The following is a 17509-nucleotide window of genomic DNA, read 5'->3' on the forward strand; positions in this document are numbered from 1 at the left end:
GGCCGCACTCACCCGCTTCCTAACCCTCAGCGTCATGGCGTATACACAATGGGGTGACACACCACATAGGCGCACTGTTTAGCTACTCAGCTACACAACATCGGCCCAACAGTTACCGACGCAAACAACAGACCCCTGTGACGCACAGAGAGCCCGCAAGTACTACACATGACAGCAAGAACCACTACATAGCTTGATCTCGTGCATCACACATAATTTTACTCTCAAACAAGACAACTCATCGACATAACTGTTAGAACTAATGTTTTAAGCGCATGTATAATCTAACTCTACTTACACGATGGCAAAACACTCAGATATATCTGAACCTGCGTAGCCACATAAACGACAAGATAGTCACTACAGCACGATGTTACCAGTTACAAAAAGCAGTCTTGTATATATTTTATTTTATTTCAACTGACAAGATACCTCATAGTATTAGCCCTAATACAAACTAAAATGTGCCTGACTAATAAATGTCACAACCCGCAATGCTGTAATAATGATGTGATATATACCCTGTTACCGCTGTTGTGGCGTAATGAGGATGCGTGTTTATTTTTTGTGCACATCAAAAATAAAGAATTTAAAAAAAAAAAAAAAAATTCTCCAGGTCCTGAACCTCTGGAGGCCAACTACCCCAAAGCCATTCATTCCCGTAAATTGCTGCAAAACCTGTGGTAGACGCCGCGTCTGACCAGATGGTAGGTGAAGAGTCAGACAGTTCAGGGAGGAACATGCTTATCCCATTCCAGGTGGTTACAACATTTTTCCACATAAGTAGGTCTGCCGTGGCGTGGGTATCCAGGGGTAACCTGTGTGCATCATTGCCAAACAATGGGAACATGTGTAGGAGCCGTGAGATGAAAGCCCGGCCTTGAGGTATAATGCGCATGGCAAAATTTAGTGACCCAAGTAGAGATTGCAATTCTTTGCGGTTGCAAGTACCGAGGTGTAAGTAGAGGTTGATGTTGGTAAGGATGTTCTCTATCTTGGTGTGTGGCAGGCTGGCTTGCATGTTGGCTGAGTCTAATATGATCCCTAGGAAAGTGATGACTGTATCTGGTCCTTCGGTTTTGGTGGGGGAAACCGGGACGCCCACCTGTTCGAACAGACTGATGGTTTCTATGAGGCTACTGGGTGGGGAAATATTGTCTTCGATTAGTAAGAAATCATCCAGGTAGTGTATAACTGTAGGGCATCTGGCTACGTTTAACAATAACCAGCATAGTGTTTCGGCGAATACGTTGAAAATGGCCGGACTACTTTTTGAACCAAATGTTAAGCGTGAGAAAAAGTAGTAGTACCCGGCCCACTTAATGCCATGCAGATGCCATAGTGTAGGGTGGATAGGCAATAATTTGAAAGCATTGGTTATGTCAGTCTTGCTGAGCCATGCTCCAACCCCTGCCTGCATGATAGCCGTAATGGCGTGGTCTATGGTGGAGTATTGAAGGGAAAATTCCTCAGAGGGGATAAGGGAGTTCAGACTTGGTGTGGCAGAGGTGTGAGGTGCCGACAGATCGATGATAAGTCTTTGTTTGTGGGAAGACTTCCCCGTGACAATACCAATGGGATTTGTCCTCCATGTGGTAAAAGGAGAGGACTGAAATGATCCTAATAAGAAGCCCTCTGCCACTTCTTTGGCTATAAGAGTGCTGACCGCTGAAGGGTTTTGTTGGGCAGATTGCAGATTAGGGCATTCAAGGATTCCTGTAGGCATGTGTATTAGACCAGTATGGAATCCTTGTGATAGACCAGTGATGATGTAGACCACCAGGTGTCTAGATGGATGTTGTGACAGTAATGCCGTGAGTACAGAAATATTTATATCCGTTAAGTATTGCTTAGGGTACATTTTATTTGGACACATGGTTTTCGCATGTGCCCTAAAACATTTGGAACATATGTGCAATAACCTACATCCGCTGTAATGACAAGCACCGACATTGAAATTATTACAAATTTGGGATTTCCCCAAAAACGTAATAGGACGTCCCAGTTTATCTTTGGGCGTTTTCTCTGCTGAACCAACGGGACCAGTGCCCTGTGAAGTAGTGGGTTCGTTTGCCGTGGTAGGACAAAAATTGGCCGTATGGGCCATGGAGGAGCAGTATGCACAGGCCGGTGTTCTTAGACCTGCAAAGTGTCTGCAGAAAATGACCGTATCGATCTTACTCCAGTTGGATCTTTTCCCGTACTGAGAGAAGGCGCCAGACACTTTGGCAGAAAAAGATCTATGGTAGTCATAGAAAGCTGACCCACCATATTTGTTGCCCAGGTCCACCAGCCTGTGCATATACAGGTCAAACTCCTCACGTCTGTGGGGATATACAGTACACATCACATCTCGATAAATACCGAAAGCTAAAACAAATTCTGGAATAGTAAGTTTCCTATTTAAACGTGCATCCCTAGCTTTTATCACCACAGAAACATCGTCGTAAGCGTAAGTTTTATGTTCCACTATATCCTGGGAGGCAATGAGTAGTGAGGCCAGATTGACATCTTTACCTTCCAGGATATCTTTTTTGAGGTGTTCGGGTATCATGTGGGCAGGGTGAACCTCGTCATCGTCCGAGGTGATGGCTGTGGAGACTGATTGCAATCCCGCCACTGCCGTGGGGATCGCCGCGGTCCTTCCAGCCATGGTGAGGGCTGTAGTGACCGATTCAAGTGACTCCAGCCTAGAATTAACCTTGCTCATAGAGGCCATGAGGGATGTGAGCATGCCATGAATGTCTCCTGGGTTGGACTGGCTAGATCCCTCCCCGGCATCCCTATTGTCGGTTGAGGTGTGCAGTAATTTGTAAAGTTCTGCTTTCCTTGCCGTTGCTGGGAAAGGAATATGTCGTCTCTTGAGTTCGCTAGTGATGCGAGGGATAGTCCACGACCTGAAAGAAGCTGGGCTAGCCATATCCTCCTCCCGTGATGGAGTGTTTTCTCTTGCTGGAGTACTTGGGATGGAAAAATCCTCTACCCCTTCTTGAGACATACTAGATGAGAAAATATATGGTTAGCGTGAAAAACCCCAGGGGATGTACTGGCACGCTAATTATGCCGGATAAGGCGAAACATTAATCTTGTTATTTGGTGACAGGTGAGGCCCTACTAGTTGCCAAGTGGCTTTGAGAGGCTCTATCTATGCGTTGGCGCGAGGGGTTATTGAGGCCGCCCGTCGTAGCGGCAGGAGTTCGTAGGCCTCTCGGTGACGATAAAAGAAAAACAGGGGAAGGGAGTGACGGGTGACGCCCTCTCTATAATTTTGCGAGGCGGCTAACTTACGTGTGGCCCGGGGGGCGTTACCTCCGAAACGTTGAGGCGGGGTGTTGGCCTCGCGGACCACTACGCGATAGGCAAAAAGCCCAGAGGGGAGATACCTATTTGGGCCTATAACCCCTACCATTTGCCAGTACTCTAAGTCCTATGTTGAGATGGAACCGTATGTGATATATGGTGTGAGCAGGCTTAACGTACCTGATAGTATGCAAGTGATTGATAAGCGACAGGTATAGAAACAACCTGGAAAACCTAGAGGTTGGAAACAAGATACGCCAAGTGTGAGATTTGGATCCTTGATACCAAAGACTAAACACTGTAGTGCATTTATATATACATATGTAAGGGAAATGTATATGAATGGTGTCTACTTAACTGGTCATGTTATGTGTCTCTATGGTGATGAGAGTAATGAGTATGCTTGCTAGTGTTAGTAGTCTAATGTGGTGTAGTATTGTGATCATGTAGTTTAATTTAGGGTGTTAAATATAACTTCTACAGGAATATGTAAGAAGAAAAAAGTAATCATGTAATTTTATTATAAAATACCGAAATATTGACGTATGAGTGGTTGAATCAAGGCGTGTGATTTAACCCGAAAGTACATGAAATAATTTACGACCGAGTTCTTGTGTATGTAATTTGAGTACATAAAGAAAAAGTCAGCATATGACACGTGCCATGTAATGAAAAGTGTACATAGTGTGTTTACACAGGGAGAGGAAAAAAAACAAAAAAAACGTATGTTTAAAACAAATTCTCTAAGTGCAGATGGAAGGTACAAAAATAATGTAAAGTTGTTTAAGCAAAAACTATGTATATGTATACCAGGATTAATATATTATGATCTAAAAATACATAGAGTCCTAACCTAAGTATAATTAATGTGACAGCATAATTAATGAAAAAACATGCTATAATCGTTATATGTATATTATATACAGGCTGTGATACTTAATGAACTATAATCTGTAGAGAGAGAGAAAAAAAAATCCTACTATCAGGTATTAAAACTGATAATATAGCAACCAACTGAAAATAAAAGGAGGGAAAAGCAAAGCATAAGAATGCTACATACTTGGTACATGTTTTCCGGCAACCAGAGGGTTAATTTGCCTGAGACTTGGCCGTAAAGCGTGTGGCCGTAAAGTAAGGCTGAAAATTATTGCGACGCCGTGGGAAGTGATCCGGGCGACGGACTTACGTTTGAGAAGTCCTGAGGACTCAATCAGCGAAGAAGACCGTTTTTTGTGCGTGGCTGGCCGTGGAAAGACCTGTAAGGAGTTCCTGGACACAGTTGACACTGAAGAAAAACGCGGAGTTTCCGAAAGCAAGATGGCGCCGTCCGTGAACCGGAAGTGGATTCAGGATGCAGCGCTGACCTCGAACGGTATGGAGCCAGGTAAGGGGTGTCCCTTAAGTAGGGAGAAGGTGAGTCATACGCCCCTCCCACAATTACAGGCCAAAAGGCCTTAATACATGTGGAATTGTTCAAAATAAATATTTAGAGAAATGTGACTCCAGTTATTGGTAGGAATATATTGGGTGTAAATCCAAGTAAAACAGTATTGTGTTGAGAATAAAATGTGCAAGGTAGTTTGTATGCAGTATAAATTTCTCCCCTAGAGGGAGGTAGTCTGAGACAAAGATGCACTATTATTTGAAGTGAAAACTCCCTCCTTTAGTGAGGGGAGTATGCAGGAAAAATATATATTAAACTTATAATTAAAATGATTAATTTAAACAGTAGAAGATTTGTATAAATATATTTGACCGCTGTGTTAAGCGGTATATTGGCCGCCGCACGGCCGGAGGAAAAGCAGATCGCGGCTCCAAGAAAATGTCTGCCGCGATCTCGCGCGTGCGCACTAGAGAAGAGAGGAAGCCGTTTGGATCCCGTGGAGGAGCGCGAGATTCAAGATGGCCGCCGTGCGCACTGAGGACCGTTGGAGGCGTTCTCCACAGTCCGAAAAGCCCGGGAAAACGGGGCAAGAATGCCGCCGAAGAAAACCGGGCTAGAGCAAAGGTGAAAAGTAATAAAACGGATAAAAGTGACAAAATAAACAGGATAAATAAAGAAATACCAAAGAAATAACTATATGAGGAAAAAATATATATTTAAAAGATGAGTTTAGGAAAGTAAAAGGTAAATGAGCAAACTAAAAATTATATGATATAAGTAGAATATGTATATATATAAACAGAAAAATATGAATAAAGCAGATGACAGATAGATTAATAGATAAACCACAGAAACCCACAGAAGTAGGAGACAGTGGCACTCTGACCTGTACAGGTGTGAAGCAGCAAAGAAAGAGGGAATGACATCACTGGGAGGGACTTATATACCTTGTTATCCCTTTTTTCTGATTGGTTACCTTGTTACTAAGTAAAAAAGTGCTGCTGTGAAGCTTAAGTAAAGAAAGTCTTAAGCAAATACGAAGCCTCCTGTCATGTTATAAAATTGTATGTTTACTTCTGTTGCAATGCGATCTAGTATTCACCCAAGTAAAAGTATTTAGTGGGATGAGGCATTAAGAATATCTTATTCAGATAAATGACAGTTAAAATTTAAACATTTCCTATAAAAACATAACATACAGGGATACAATTTCTAATTAGTGGGGTAATAGCTGCTTGATCCAAGGAGACATCTGACTGCTATTTTTGGGGTCAAGAAGGAATTTTTTCCTAGTTTGTTGCAAAATTGGAAGCGCTTCAGACTGGGTTTTTTGCCTTCTTTTGGATCAACAGCAAAAGCATATGTGAGGAAGGCTGAACTTGATGGACGCAAGTCTCTTTTCAGCTATGTAACTATGTAACTATGTAACTATAACTAAATGCCTTGATGTAAAATAATATATAGAATTTTATTTTTAGTTTCCCAGACCCTCTTTGTGTCTCTTTCCCCCAGCACCTTGTCTATTTCTCCTGCAGCCTCTCTATGTCTCTTTGTGTCTACCCCCAGACCCTCAATTCCATATGTCTCATTTTCTCCCCCAGCCCCTCCATTTCACGCGTCTCATTTTCTTTCCCCAGCCCCTTAATGTGTCTTATTTCCTCCCCCAGACCCTCCATTTATGTGTTTCATTCCCTCAGTCCTCCATGTCTCATTCCCCTAGCTCCCCACACCGTGTCTCATTCCCCCAGAACCCCCATGTTTGTCTCATTTCTCTAGCTCCCCCCATACAGTGAGGGAAAAAAGTATTTGATCCCCTGCTGATTTTGAACTATTGCCCACTGACTAAGAAATGATAAGTCTATAATTTAATGGTACGTGTATTTTAACTGTGAGAGACAGAATAGCAAAACATTTTTCCAGAAAAACACATGTCAAAAAATTTATAAATTGATCTGCATGTCAATGAGTGAAATAAGTATTTGATCCCTTATCAATCAGCAAGATTTCTGGCTCCCAATATACAGGTAATGAGCTGAGATTAGGAGCACTATCTTAAAGGAAGTGCTCCTAATCTCAGTTTGTTACCTGTATTAAAGACACCTGTCAACAGAAGCAATCAATCAATCAGATTCCAAACTCTCAACCATGGCCATGACCAGAGAGCTGCCCAAGGATGTCAGGGACAAGATTGTAGACCTACACAAGGCTAGAATGGGCTACAAGACCATTGCCAAGCAGCTTGGTGAGAAGGTGACAACAGTTGGTGCAATTATTTGCAAATGGAAAAAACACATAACTCTCAGTCTCCCTTGGTCTGGTGCTCCATGCAAGATCTCACCTCGTGCAGTTTCAATGACCATGAGAATGGTGAGGAATTAGCCCAGAAATACACGGGAGGATCGTGTTAATGATCTCAAGTGAGCTGGGACCATAGTCACCAAGAAAACAAATGGTAACACACTACACCGCGAAGGACTGAAATCATGCAGCGCCTGTAGCAGTAGCGTACACACAATCCATGGGCCCCGGTGCAAAACTGATCCGAGTCTGACTCCCTCCTCCTTCTTCCTCCTGAGCGGGCTCTGATAGCTGGGAGGAGTGCCTGGGGAGTCACTTACTCCCAGCAGTGAGACTCACAGGGGGCCCGGTCGCGCTGATAATCTATCTCCATCAGGTGGCCCTGACAGCATGGACTATTGGTTAATTGGATTACTTCCCAATTATCTCCAGGATAGAAGACTCTGTGGAACTGGTTTTGGGCAGAAAAGCCATGCTTCATTTGGTCACAAAGGACTACGATCTATCTTTTGAACCACTGGACCAATTTGTATGTTTGTATTTGGAGTATGCTGATTCTGAAAATGTAAGTTTTATGTGAATGTGATGCATACTTTTAAAGTTATGAATAATGTGGAAAAACGGTATTTCTCTGCCTGTTATAATTACATTACCCATTGTGTAAGGTAATTGTATCACAGGCAGAGGGGAGGATCTTGTGTGGGAGTGTCTGAGTGTATTGTACGTGTTTTTGGGTTGTTTTCCAAAACCCTTTGGGTGGTACTAATGTGTATATAAGAACAATAAACCCACAGCTCTGTCTGTTCACTGCTTGACCCTCAACATGGAGCTTTGTCTCATTCTTAGGGGGATTTACTGTATGCTGATCCAGTTTGACTGCTAGGAGTGTAAACCTATTCGTATGTTTTTTCCTATTCGGCTGTTTACAGCATTCGTATGGTTCCGGTTCAGCTGTTTACAGCATTCATATGCTTCTCCGGTTCGGTGGATTGGTGTCAACAGTAGCTGTGCCTGTGTCTCGGGAAGGGGAAGATCTACTAAACGGCTGTTAACCCCTCTTATGCCTGGGGGTGCCGTAACAATCGTGTTATCATTATAGCTGTGATAAAAAATCCCAATACATTAAGTGAGTAAGAGAGAAGAAAGGAGAAAGACATGCATACGTTTAAAAACATTTCACATACCAAGGCAAGATTCTGGAATTTATACATAACATTCTGTAGCAATTAAATTAAAGAGAAAGGAAGCATAAGGCTATTAAGGCTCATAGTCAATTAACAAGATATAGATCCAGATCCACGGAGGGAGAGATCTCTGATGGATCTAGAGATATGAAAAACAAACTTTGTATATTTATTTATTTATAGCTCTGTGTGTCTAGGGGAATATTCACTATGCATTGCATAGGTAAAACAATTCATTTTCCATCAGGGACAATGCAAAACAATGTATAACTTTTTTGACATGAGTTTTTATGGATTTTTGTTGTTGTTGTTGTAACGGACCGTTTCACTTACAAGAGGATAAAAACCGTTTAGGCCATAATCCCCTTTTCCATAGACCAGCAGCTACTGCAAGCACCAATCTCCCGAACTGCAAACTGTACGAATTCACCAACTCCCGATTTGGAAACACACGAACCCTGGAATCAGCCGAACAGGAAAAGCATACAATCCGCTTACACTCCTGGCAGTCAGCATACAATCCAATTCCCCCAAAAACGCGACGACACATCGGTTTGAGGGTCAAGCAGAATCTGGTTTACTGAGGGCTACCTGCCCAGTATTTATGCAGGGCCAAATGGGAGACTGAAAGAACAGACAGACATGTATCACTTTAGTACATACAGCCACAATACTTTCCCACAATGCATCCTGGCTTCCTCCTCTCTGTCCTGGAGATAATTAGAGAAGTAATTCAATTATCTCCCAGGACAGAGGCAAGACTCCATTATGCACGTGGTGATACAAATACAGTCTATCACTTTAAAATACATAAAGACACATTTTATACATAAAACACAGACATGTAACATATCCCCAGATAGCTCAGGTCTGAGTGCACATTATTAGGTGAATGGCACTCAGACCACACGAATACAGTTTAATTGCCATGGAGCTAAAGTCTTTAATTACACGAACAGGCTCCATGGCATGGCTATCTGGGTTAAAACATTCACATAAAACAAGCTATCGAATTTCCATGCATTCGCCCAATCCATACGAATAGAACCAGGAGTTGGAGGTTCAGCGGTGCCTGCACGTAAAAGTGTACGGGTTTGGTGCATGGAAGCCAGGCAGACAAGCGCTGGCTGCCCGGGGAGCTCCGGAACACCGCCATCGTGTGGCGGCTAAGTGTAACCGCGACCACCCAGTAACAATCAATTAAGCTGCGGTTAACCGCAGCTACTGGGTGGTAAATGGAGGGCACACTCCAGCTTCTGGGTGGCCCATTAACAGCGCCGGCCGGCTTCCCACGGCTCTGGGGAAGCTGATAAACGGATGTTTGTTCGGTAGATAGAATCTGCTGAACGGCTGTGTAGAGAGGGAGAAATAAATCCTCCTGCACAGCAAAATTAACCCTTTAGCTGCCGGTCCATTATCTAAAGGCAGCAGGCGGGCAACCAGGCTCCTCCAGTTCACAGTGGCGAGGTTGGCTTTGCCACACTTCTCCCCTTTACCAATTAGACAAACAGGGTACCTGACCTCCTGCCGGTCAGTGCCCTGGTTAGTCCAGCAACCCACCCACAAAGCAGAAACAGCAGTACAGCCCACCCACAATGCAGAAACAGCAGTACAGCCCACCCACAATAACTGGCTATTACACCTGGGTAGAGGAGAACTTTGTCCAGGTCCAGGTGTCTCACCACGGCTGTGTACCGGACTGGTAGTCTGCCTTGGTGGGTTGCTCAGTGGGCAGAGACCAGCAGTACTCTGCCCTGGTGCCAGTACTACCGCGGAAGTAGCCTGGTTGGAGCCTGGTTGAGGGAGGGAGAGACTGTCTGTCTCCCCTCTGGCTACACCGCTCTGTGGCTGGGGGACAGGACCGACCGTAACTACCCCTTGGGCTGTAAGTGCAGAGACTACGGTCCCATCTGCACAGTTGCGGGGCTTAACATCTCCCCTTGGTGGGTTAGGCTGCTGCTGGAGAGAGGGTGTAACAAGCTCCTCTCTCTGGACTGTCAACTGCCGCTGGGGAGAGGGGTTAACAGGCTCCTCTCCCTGACACTCTCTCTGCTGATGGAGAGGGGGACCAGCTGTCTCCCCTTTCATTATTTTGTCCTGCTGCTGGGGTGCGAGACTGACGGTCTCTGCTCCCTGCAGGACACCCTGCCGCTGGGGAGGAAGGACGACACCTTCAGCTCCCTGGGATACACACTGCCGCTGGGGAGGAAGGATTGCACCCTCAGCTCCCTGGGGTGCACACTGCCGCGGGGGAGGAAGGATTGCACCCTCAGCTCCCTGGGGTACACACTGCCGCTGGGGAGGAAGGATTGCACCCTCAGCTCCCTGGGACACACACTGCCACTGGGGAGGAAGGATGGCACCTTCCGCTCCCTGGGGTACACACTGCCGCTGGGGAGGAAGGACGACACCTTCAGCTCCCTGGGACTTACTCTGCCGCTGGGGAGGAAGGACGACACCTTCGGCTCCCTGGGTTACACACTGCAGTTGGTGAGGAAGGAACGGCACCTTCGGCTCCCTGGGGTACACACTGCCGCTGGGGGAGAAGGACGGCACCTTCAGCTCCCTGGGTTACACACTGCCGCTGGGGAGGAAGGACGGCACCTTCGGCTCCCTGGGATACAATCTGCCGCTGGGGAGGAAGGATGGCACCTTCCGCTCCCTGGGGTACACACTGCCGCTGGGGAGGAAGGACGACACCTTCAGCTCCCTGGGGTACACACTGCCGCTGGGGAGGAAGGACGACACCTTCAGCTCCCTGGGACTTACTCTGCCGCAGGGGAGGAAGGACGACACCTTCGGCTCCCTGGGTTACACACTGCCGCTGGGAGGAAGGACGGCACCTTCGGCTCCCTGGGGTACACACTGCCGCTGGGGAGGAAGGACGGCACCTTCAGCTCCCTGGGTTACACACTGCCGCTGGGGAGGAAGGACGCCAACTTCGACACCCTGGGCTACACACTGCCGCTGGGGAGGAAGGACGACACCTTCAGCTCCCTGGGGTACACACTGCCGCTGGGAGGAAGGACTGCACCTTCGGCTCCCTGGGTTACACACTGCCGCTGGGGAGGAAGGACGACACCTTCGGCTCCCTGTGGTACACACTGCCGCTGGGGAGGAAGGACTGCACCTTTGGCTCCCTGGGCTACACACTGCCGCTGGGGAGGATGGACGACACCATCAGCTCCCTGGGACTTACTCTGCCGCTGGGGAGGAAGGACGACACCTTCGGCTTCCTGTGATACAATCTGCCACTGGGGAGGAAGGACAACAACTTCAGCTCCCTGGGGTACACACTGCCGCTGGGGAGGAAGGACGGTACCTTCTGCTCCCTGGGACACACACTGCCGCTGGGGAGGAAGGACGGCACCTTCCGCTCCCTATGATACACACTGCCGCTGGGGAGGAAGGACGACACCTTCAGCTCCCTGTGATACAATCTGCCGCTGGGGAGGAAGGACGGCACCTTCAGCTCCCTGGGACTTACTCTGCCGCTGGGGAGGAAGGACGGCGCCTTCAGCTCCCTGCAGTACACACTGCCGCTGGGGAGGAAGGACGGTACCTTTGGCTCCCTGGGACTCACACTGCTGCTGGGGATCTGAGTCTGCTGCCCACCATCCCGTTGGGCCCGGTGAAGAGACCTCGGTCCCATCTCCACCTGCCTGTTGTGGTTCCTCACAGGACCAATCTATGAGGACCCCTACTTCGGGTTCTTCCTGCCGCCTCAGGGGGAGACGGCTAACCTCCTCGGATGCAGCCTCTACTCGGCTGCTGTAACACTCTTTCCGCTGAGCATACTCTCCGTCCATCCATGAGTTTCGCTCAGCCATGACCTGGTTCCAGATCACCTGGAATATCTCCATGGATACATCACCCCCATACTGGGCAACTCGCTGCCTCACCTCGGCCAGCCAATCATCTTCAGCGTCAGAGCCTTCCATACTTGTCTGCTCCAAGTCGCTGGATACCTCTGCTGCCAGGGGCGCTGCACGAGTGCTAGCGTTGCCCTCAATTTGTAACTCCAAGGAATGGTGTTGCCCTGTAGCTGCCCTCCTGGGCTGTGGGAATGATCCCGCCACTTGCCACCAATTGTAACGGACCATTTCACTTACAAGAGGATAAAAAACGTTTAGGCCATAATCCCCTTTTCCATAGACCAGCAGCTACTGCAAGCACCAATCTCCCGAACTGCAAACTGTACGAATTCACCAACTCCCGAACTGGAAACACACGAACCCTGGAATCAGCCGAACAGGAAAAGCATACAATCCGCTTACACTCCTGGCAGTCAGCATACAATCCAATTCCCCCAAAAACGAGACGACACATCGGTTTGAGGGTCAAGCAGAATCTGGTTTACTGAGGGCTGCCTGCCCAGTATTTATGCAGGACCAAATGGGAGACTGAAACAACAGACAGACATGTATCACTTTAGTACAGCCACAATACTTTCCCACAATGCATCCTGGCTTCCTCCTCTCTGTCCTGGAGATAATTAGAGAAGTAATTCAATTATCTCCCAGGACAGAGGCAAGACTCCATTATGCACGTGGTGATACAAATACAGTCTATCACTTTAAAATACATAAAGACACATTTTATACATAAAACACAGACATGTAACATATCCCCAGATAGCTCAGGTCTGAGTGCTCATTATTAGCTGAATGGCACTCAGACTACACGAATACAGTTTAATTGCCATGGAGCTAAAGTCTTTAATTACACGAACAGGCTCCATGGCATGGCTATCTGGGTTAAAACATTCACATAAAACAAACTACCGAATTTCCATGCATTCGCCCAATCCATACGAATAGAACCAGGAGTTGGAGGTTCAGCGGTGCCTGCACGTGTACGGGTTTGGTGCATGGAAGCCAGGCAGACAAGCGCTGGCTGCCCGGGGAGCTCCGGAACACCGCCATCGTGTGGCGGCTAAGTGTAACCGCGACCACCCAGTAACAATCAATTAAGCTGCGGTTAACCGCAGCTACTGGGTGGTCAACTGCCGGCACACGCTTGTTAAGCCGCGGTTAACCGCAGCTTCAGGGAGGTAAATGGAGGGCACACTCCAGCTTCTGGGTGGCCCATTAACAGCGCCGGCCGGCTTCCCACGGCTCTGGGGAAGCTGATAAACGGCTGTTTGTTCGGTAGATAGAATCTACCGAACGGCTGTGCAGAGAGGGAGAAATAAATCCTCCTGCACAGCAAAATTAACCCTTTAGCTGTCGGTCCATAATCTAAAGGCAGCAGGCGGGCAACCAGGCTCCTCCAGTTCACAGTGGCGAGGTTGGCTTCGCCACAGTTGTTATTCTGTCTCTCACTGTTAAAATACACCTACTATTAAAATTATAGACTGATCATTTCTTAGTCAGTGGGCAAACGTTCAAAATCAGCAGGGGATAAAATACTTTTTTCCCTCACTGTATGTGTCTCAGTCACCCAGATACCCCTATGTGTTTCCTTCTCCCATCTCCCCAATATATGTCTCATTCCCCCAGGCCGCCGTGTGTCTCTTTCACCCAGATCTTCCTGTGTCACAGTCCCCTAGCTCCCCCATATGTGTCTCACTCCCCCAGCTCCCAAATATGTCTCTCTCCCCTAGCCCCCATATATACCCCATGTGTCTCATTTCTCCAGCCCCAGCCATATGTGTGTCATTCCCCCAGCTCCCCCATAGGTGACTCATTCCATCAGTTCCCCCATATGTGTCTTATTTCTGCTCTTCCCCCCATGTGTCTCCTCACCTCACTCATGAGCTGCGGACCAGGGTAGAGGAGCTCCAGTAACCTCTACCCTGGTCTGACAGGAAGCAGTTCAGCGTTTCATGCACACACTTTCTCTCAGACTGGGGAAGAGCTTCAGCTCCTCTCCTCCGGTCCGCTCTCACCCACACTACATTCAGAGACTGGCAAAAGAGGAGCGCTGTGTTGCACACTCTCCTCTTGCAGGTCAGCCGGGTCTTACGCCCCCAGGGCCATTGCGCAATAAGGCAGACGTCTGTGCCGCCTTATGGTAGTGCCGGCTCGGTGCCCACCAGAATCAAGGTAAGTGGCAAACTGTTGTACTTGGGGTGCTACAGAGGGTTATAGTGGTTATGATGCCTATTTTAACCCTTTAACACAATATTTATAGATTCTGGATGTCACTGTCTAAAATTACCAACACATTAAATTAAGATTGGAATTTCATTCTTTTTAAATATGTGTGCTATTTTTACTTGTGAGCATTACATAGTGCTGTATTATTGGTTTATAGTTTGGTTATCATAAAATTATTATTGTGACGCTATATTTTTGGAATTAAGCAGGATATCCAATCTCTCCCCCACCCCTCCCTTAAGCAACATATTGCATAATGGCATAATGACTTTCACACATGGTAATAAAAGTAATATGAACATTCCTAATTTTGTGGATTTACAAACATCTAAAAAACTTTTAATTATTTTCTCTCATTTATAGGCATGGCAGTGGCAGAAGTTTTCAACCATATCCAAATGATCTACAGTGCCAGTTTGAAAGAATATATTTCAACAACTGTATTCCTTTTTTCATTTGCATTGGGCTTCTACTTACTGCTGAAGGTTTTTGGTATTGACCTTCTGTGGACAATAGAGAAAGCAAAGAAATGGTGTGCCCAGCCAGAGTGGATCCACATTGATACTCATCCTTTTGCTGGCCTGCTTAGGAACCTTGGTATTTTCTGTGGTCTTGGGCTGGCTCTAAATTCTCAGATGTACAAATACAGTTGTAGAGCTAAGCAAGGACAACCATTCCCCTACCAAATCAGCTGCATTGTAGCTTCATTGCTAATTCTAAATCTCTTTGACTCTTTTGAACTTCCAGCTAAAATGGAGATGCTCTATTACTTTTTGTCCTTCTCTAAAAGTGTTGCTGTTTCACTGGCTACTGTTGGAATCATTCCTTACTTCATATCACATTTTTTTTTTATCTATAAGAAGGACATATAATGGGAGTTCACTGGTTTGGACAAAAACAGTATATTATTCTTAAAAAAAAATAAAAACTAAGACAAAGAAAAATCCTTTTCCAAGTAGCAGATTTCTTCAATTTAATTATATTTTTAGAAGTCAAACCTTTATATTATTTATCCATACAAATGCCTTTTGTTTTTTGCTTTGTTTGCAAACTAAACATGATGAAATAAAAACTGTGACATGTATGCACAAACAATAGCTATATTAAGGTAAACTATAGGCTAGGAATACACAATTGTATTCCTAGCACAATAGTACTCTTTAGTGCCCCCCTCACTTGCGGGCCCCCCTCACTTGCGTGCCCCCCAACCCCACCCCATAGCTCAGAACTTTGTCACTTACCTGAATCCAGCACCAATATCACTCAGTGATGGGTCAGACTCCAACTCTGCTTGGGGACCAAATGCACATGCTTGGCTAGCGCCACGATCGCATTAGGACAACCCCTTAGGAAAGCATTGAATCAATGCTTTCCTATGAGGTTTTAGCTGACAGTGGACGTCCTCATGTAAAAGTTGCCTAACGACCCTGAAGTGCCTCTAGTGACTGTCTGGTAGACAGCCACTAGAGGTGGAGTAAACCCTGCAAGGTAAATATTGGGGGCACTGCATCCAGATCACTTCAATGAGCTGAAGTGGTCTGGCTGTCCATAGTGCCCCTTTAAGAAAGGAGAGTCATGTGCATTTACACTTGTAACGCATTAATGCCATGTGCATTAAACTTTAAACTTGTACAGCATTTCTCTGTAGATGTTGGACTGTGATTGAGTACATCCAATGCATGGTAATATAATTACTCTGGTCAATTGTAGAGGTAGGTCCATTGTCTGTTTGCTTCTGTTACACTATTCAATCTAGTATTCACCCTAGTAAAAGTATTTAGTGGCATTAAGGATGTCTTATTCAGAGAAAGGACAGATAACGTTTAAACATTTAATATAACATTTATAGAACTTTATTTTTAGTTTATTTTTGAGATATATGGGCATTTAACATTTATTTTCTGGTTGATTTTATTACATATGATGTGGTTTAAGCATTGAGTGACCTGGTAACTTTAATTTGTGTTTGCAACTCTGGTATATGAAGGTAAACAAAAATATATTATATTTCTCCAAAAATAAGCATATCGAGACTATCAAGCAAACTTTCACACAAAAGTTTGCAGCAGGGGAAGATAGTCAGCGACGTACCCACATTAAGATCCGGGGTATCCCAGCCACAATCTTGGCAGAAGAACTGCCACATTATATCCGGCAACTTGTAGCCACCATCTTGCCTCACACTGTGACAAACATTTTTTTCAAAGATGGAGACGACGGAGTCGCACCATTTAAGCCTACAACGGTTTGACACCCCTGGCTTTTGAAAGCTCTCCGCTCATGTTTTAACAGGATCTCACAAAGACCATCCTCCTTATGCGAAAGCTCTGTCACTGCTCAACGCTCTGCAAATATGGCCTATAAGTAGGGAGCAATCTGCTCCTTCATAGTAACCTATACTGGGACTTCCCAAACTTTAACACGGAGGAAAGAGGCATCAATGTTCCTCAGCAATCTGCGGCTATCCACCCTAAACCAGGCACCAACTAGGAGCTCACCAGCAGAACTTTGGGATCCATCAACTGTCGTCCCCTTTGTCCCGAGGGAATCGAGATTGCAGCAGGCTGTCTGGGACGTTCCACCCTAAACCAGGCTCTGACTGGGAGCTCACCAGCAGAACTTTGATATCCATGCACGGTTGCCCGAGGGAATCGAGATCACAGCCGGCGGTCCCATGACTGCTAGAGCTCAGGCACTCTGCTGCACAAGCATTGGAACTCTGGATGGGTCTACATGGACATTTGGTAAAAATAGAAAATAAATCAAGGCACTCCAAATGAATTCCAAGAAAAAGGCAGTTTATTGGAACCAGCAGCTACAAAGCGACGTTTCAACCCCTAAGGGTCTTTATCAAGCGACTGAAGCACACACAAATAATGCAATATATAGGTGCATAGCATATTAAATCAGTGAATACACATGTGATACAATAATTGATTGATAACATCAAAGTTAAACATCTGAGTAAAATATAATTGTCTCACCAATCATCAACTTCCAAATCAGGGATGTCAAGGAGCCTAGGTGGGCACAGCCAATGAATTCACAATTTGTTAATCAATGAACCCAAATCTCTTTAATAGATTTATTATACACAGGAAGGATCCAATATAAATTGATTAAGTGAGGAATTCCAATCTAATTAAAAGCCTTTTTAAGCCACAGGTGCTTTTCCTTTCTCTCCAGGATTCTTCCTGCTCTATTAAGGGGGAGGACACTAAATCAATAGGTATTTTTAACCT

At 45.8% G+C, this 17509-nt stretch overlaps 1 protein-coding gene across 1 annotated transcript in view; it reads left to right on the forward strand.

Annotated features, from left to right (window-relative positions):
- Positions 1 to 15455, forward strand: part of LOC134614775 (glucose-6-phosphatase catalytic subunit 1-like) — a 92070-nt gene extending 76615 nt beyond the window's left edge. Inside the window, exon 5 of the mRNA XM_063458921.1 lies at positions 14631 to 15455. Coding sequence (XP_063314991.1) covers positions 14631 to 15139 — 509 coding nt within the window. The 3' untranslated portion in view covers positions 15140 to 15455. The remainder of the gene's footprint in view (positions 1 to 14630) is intronic.
- Positions 15456 to 17509: the final 2054 nt, after the last annotated feature.

The sequence above is a fragment of the Pelobates fuscus genome, chromosome 6 (genome assembly GCF_036172605.1).
Source record: "Pelobates fuscus isolate aPelFus1 chromosome 6, aPelFus1.pri, whole genome shotgun sequence".
Classification (NCBI taxonomy): Eukaryota; Metazoa; Chordata; class Amphibia; order Anura; family Pelobatidae; genus Pelobates; species Pelobates fuscus.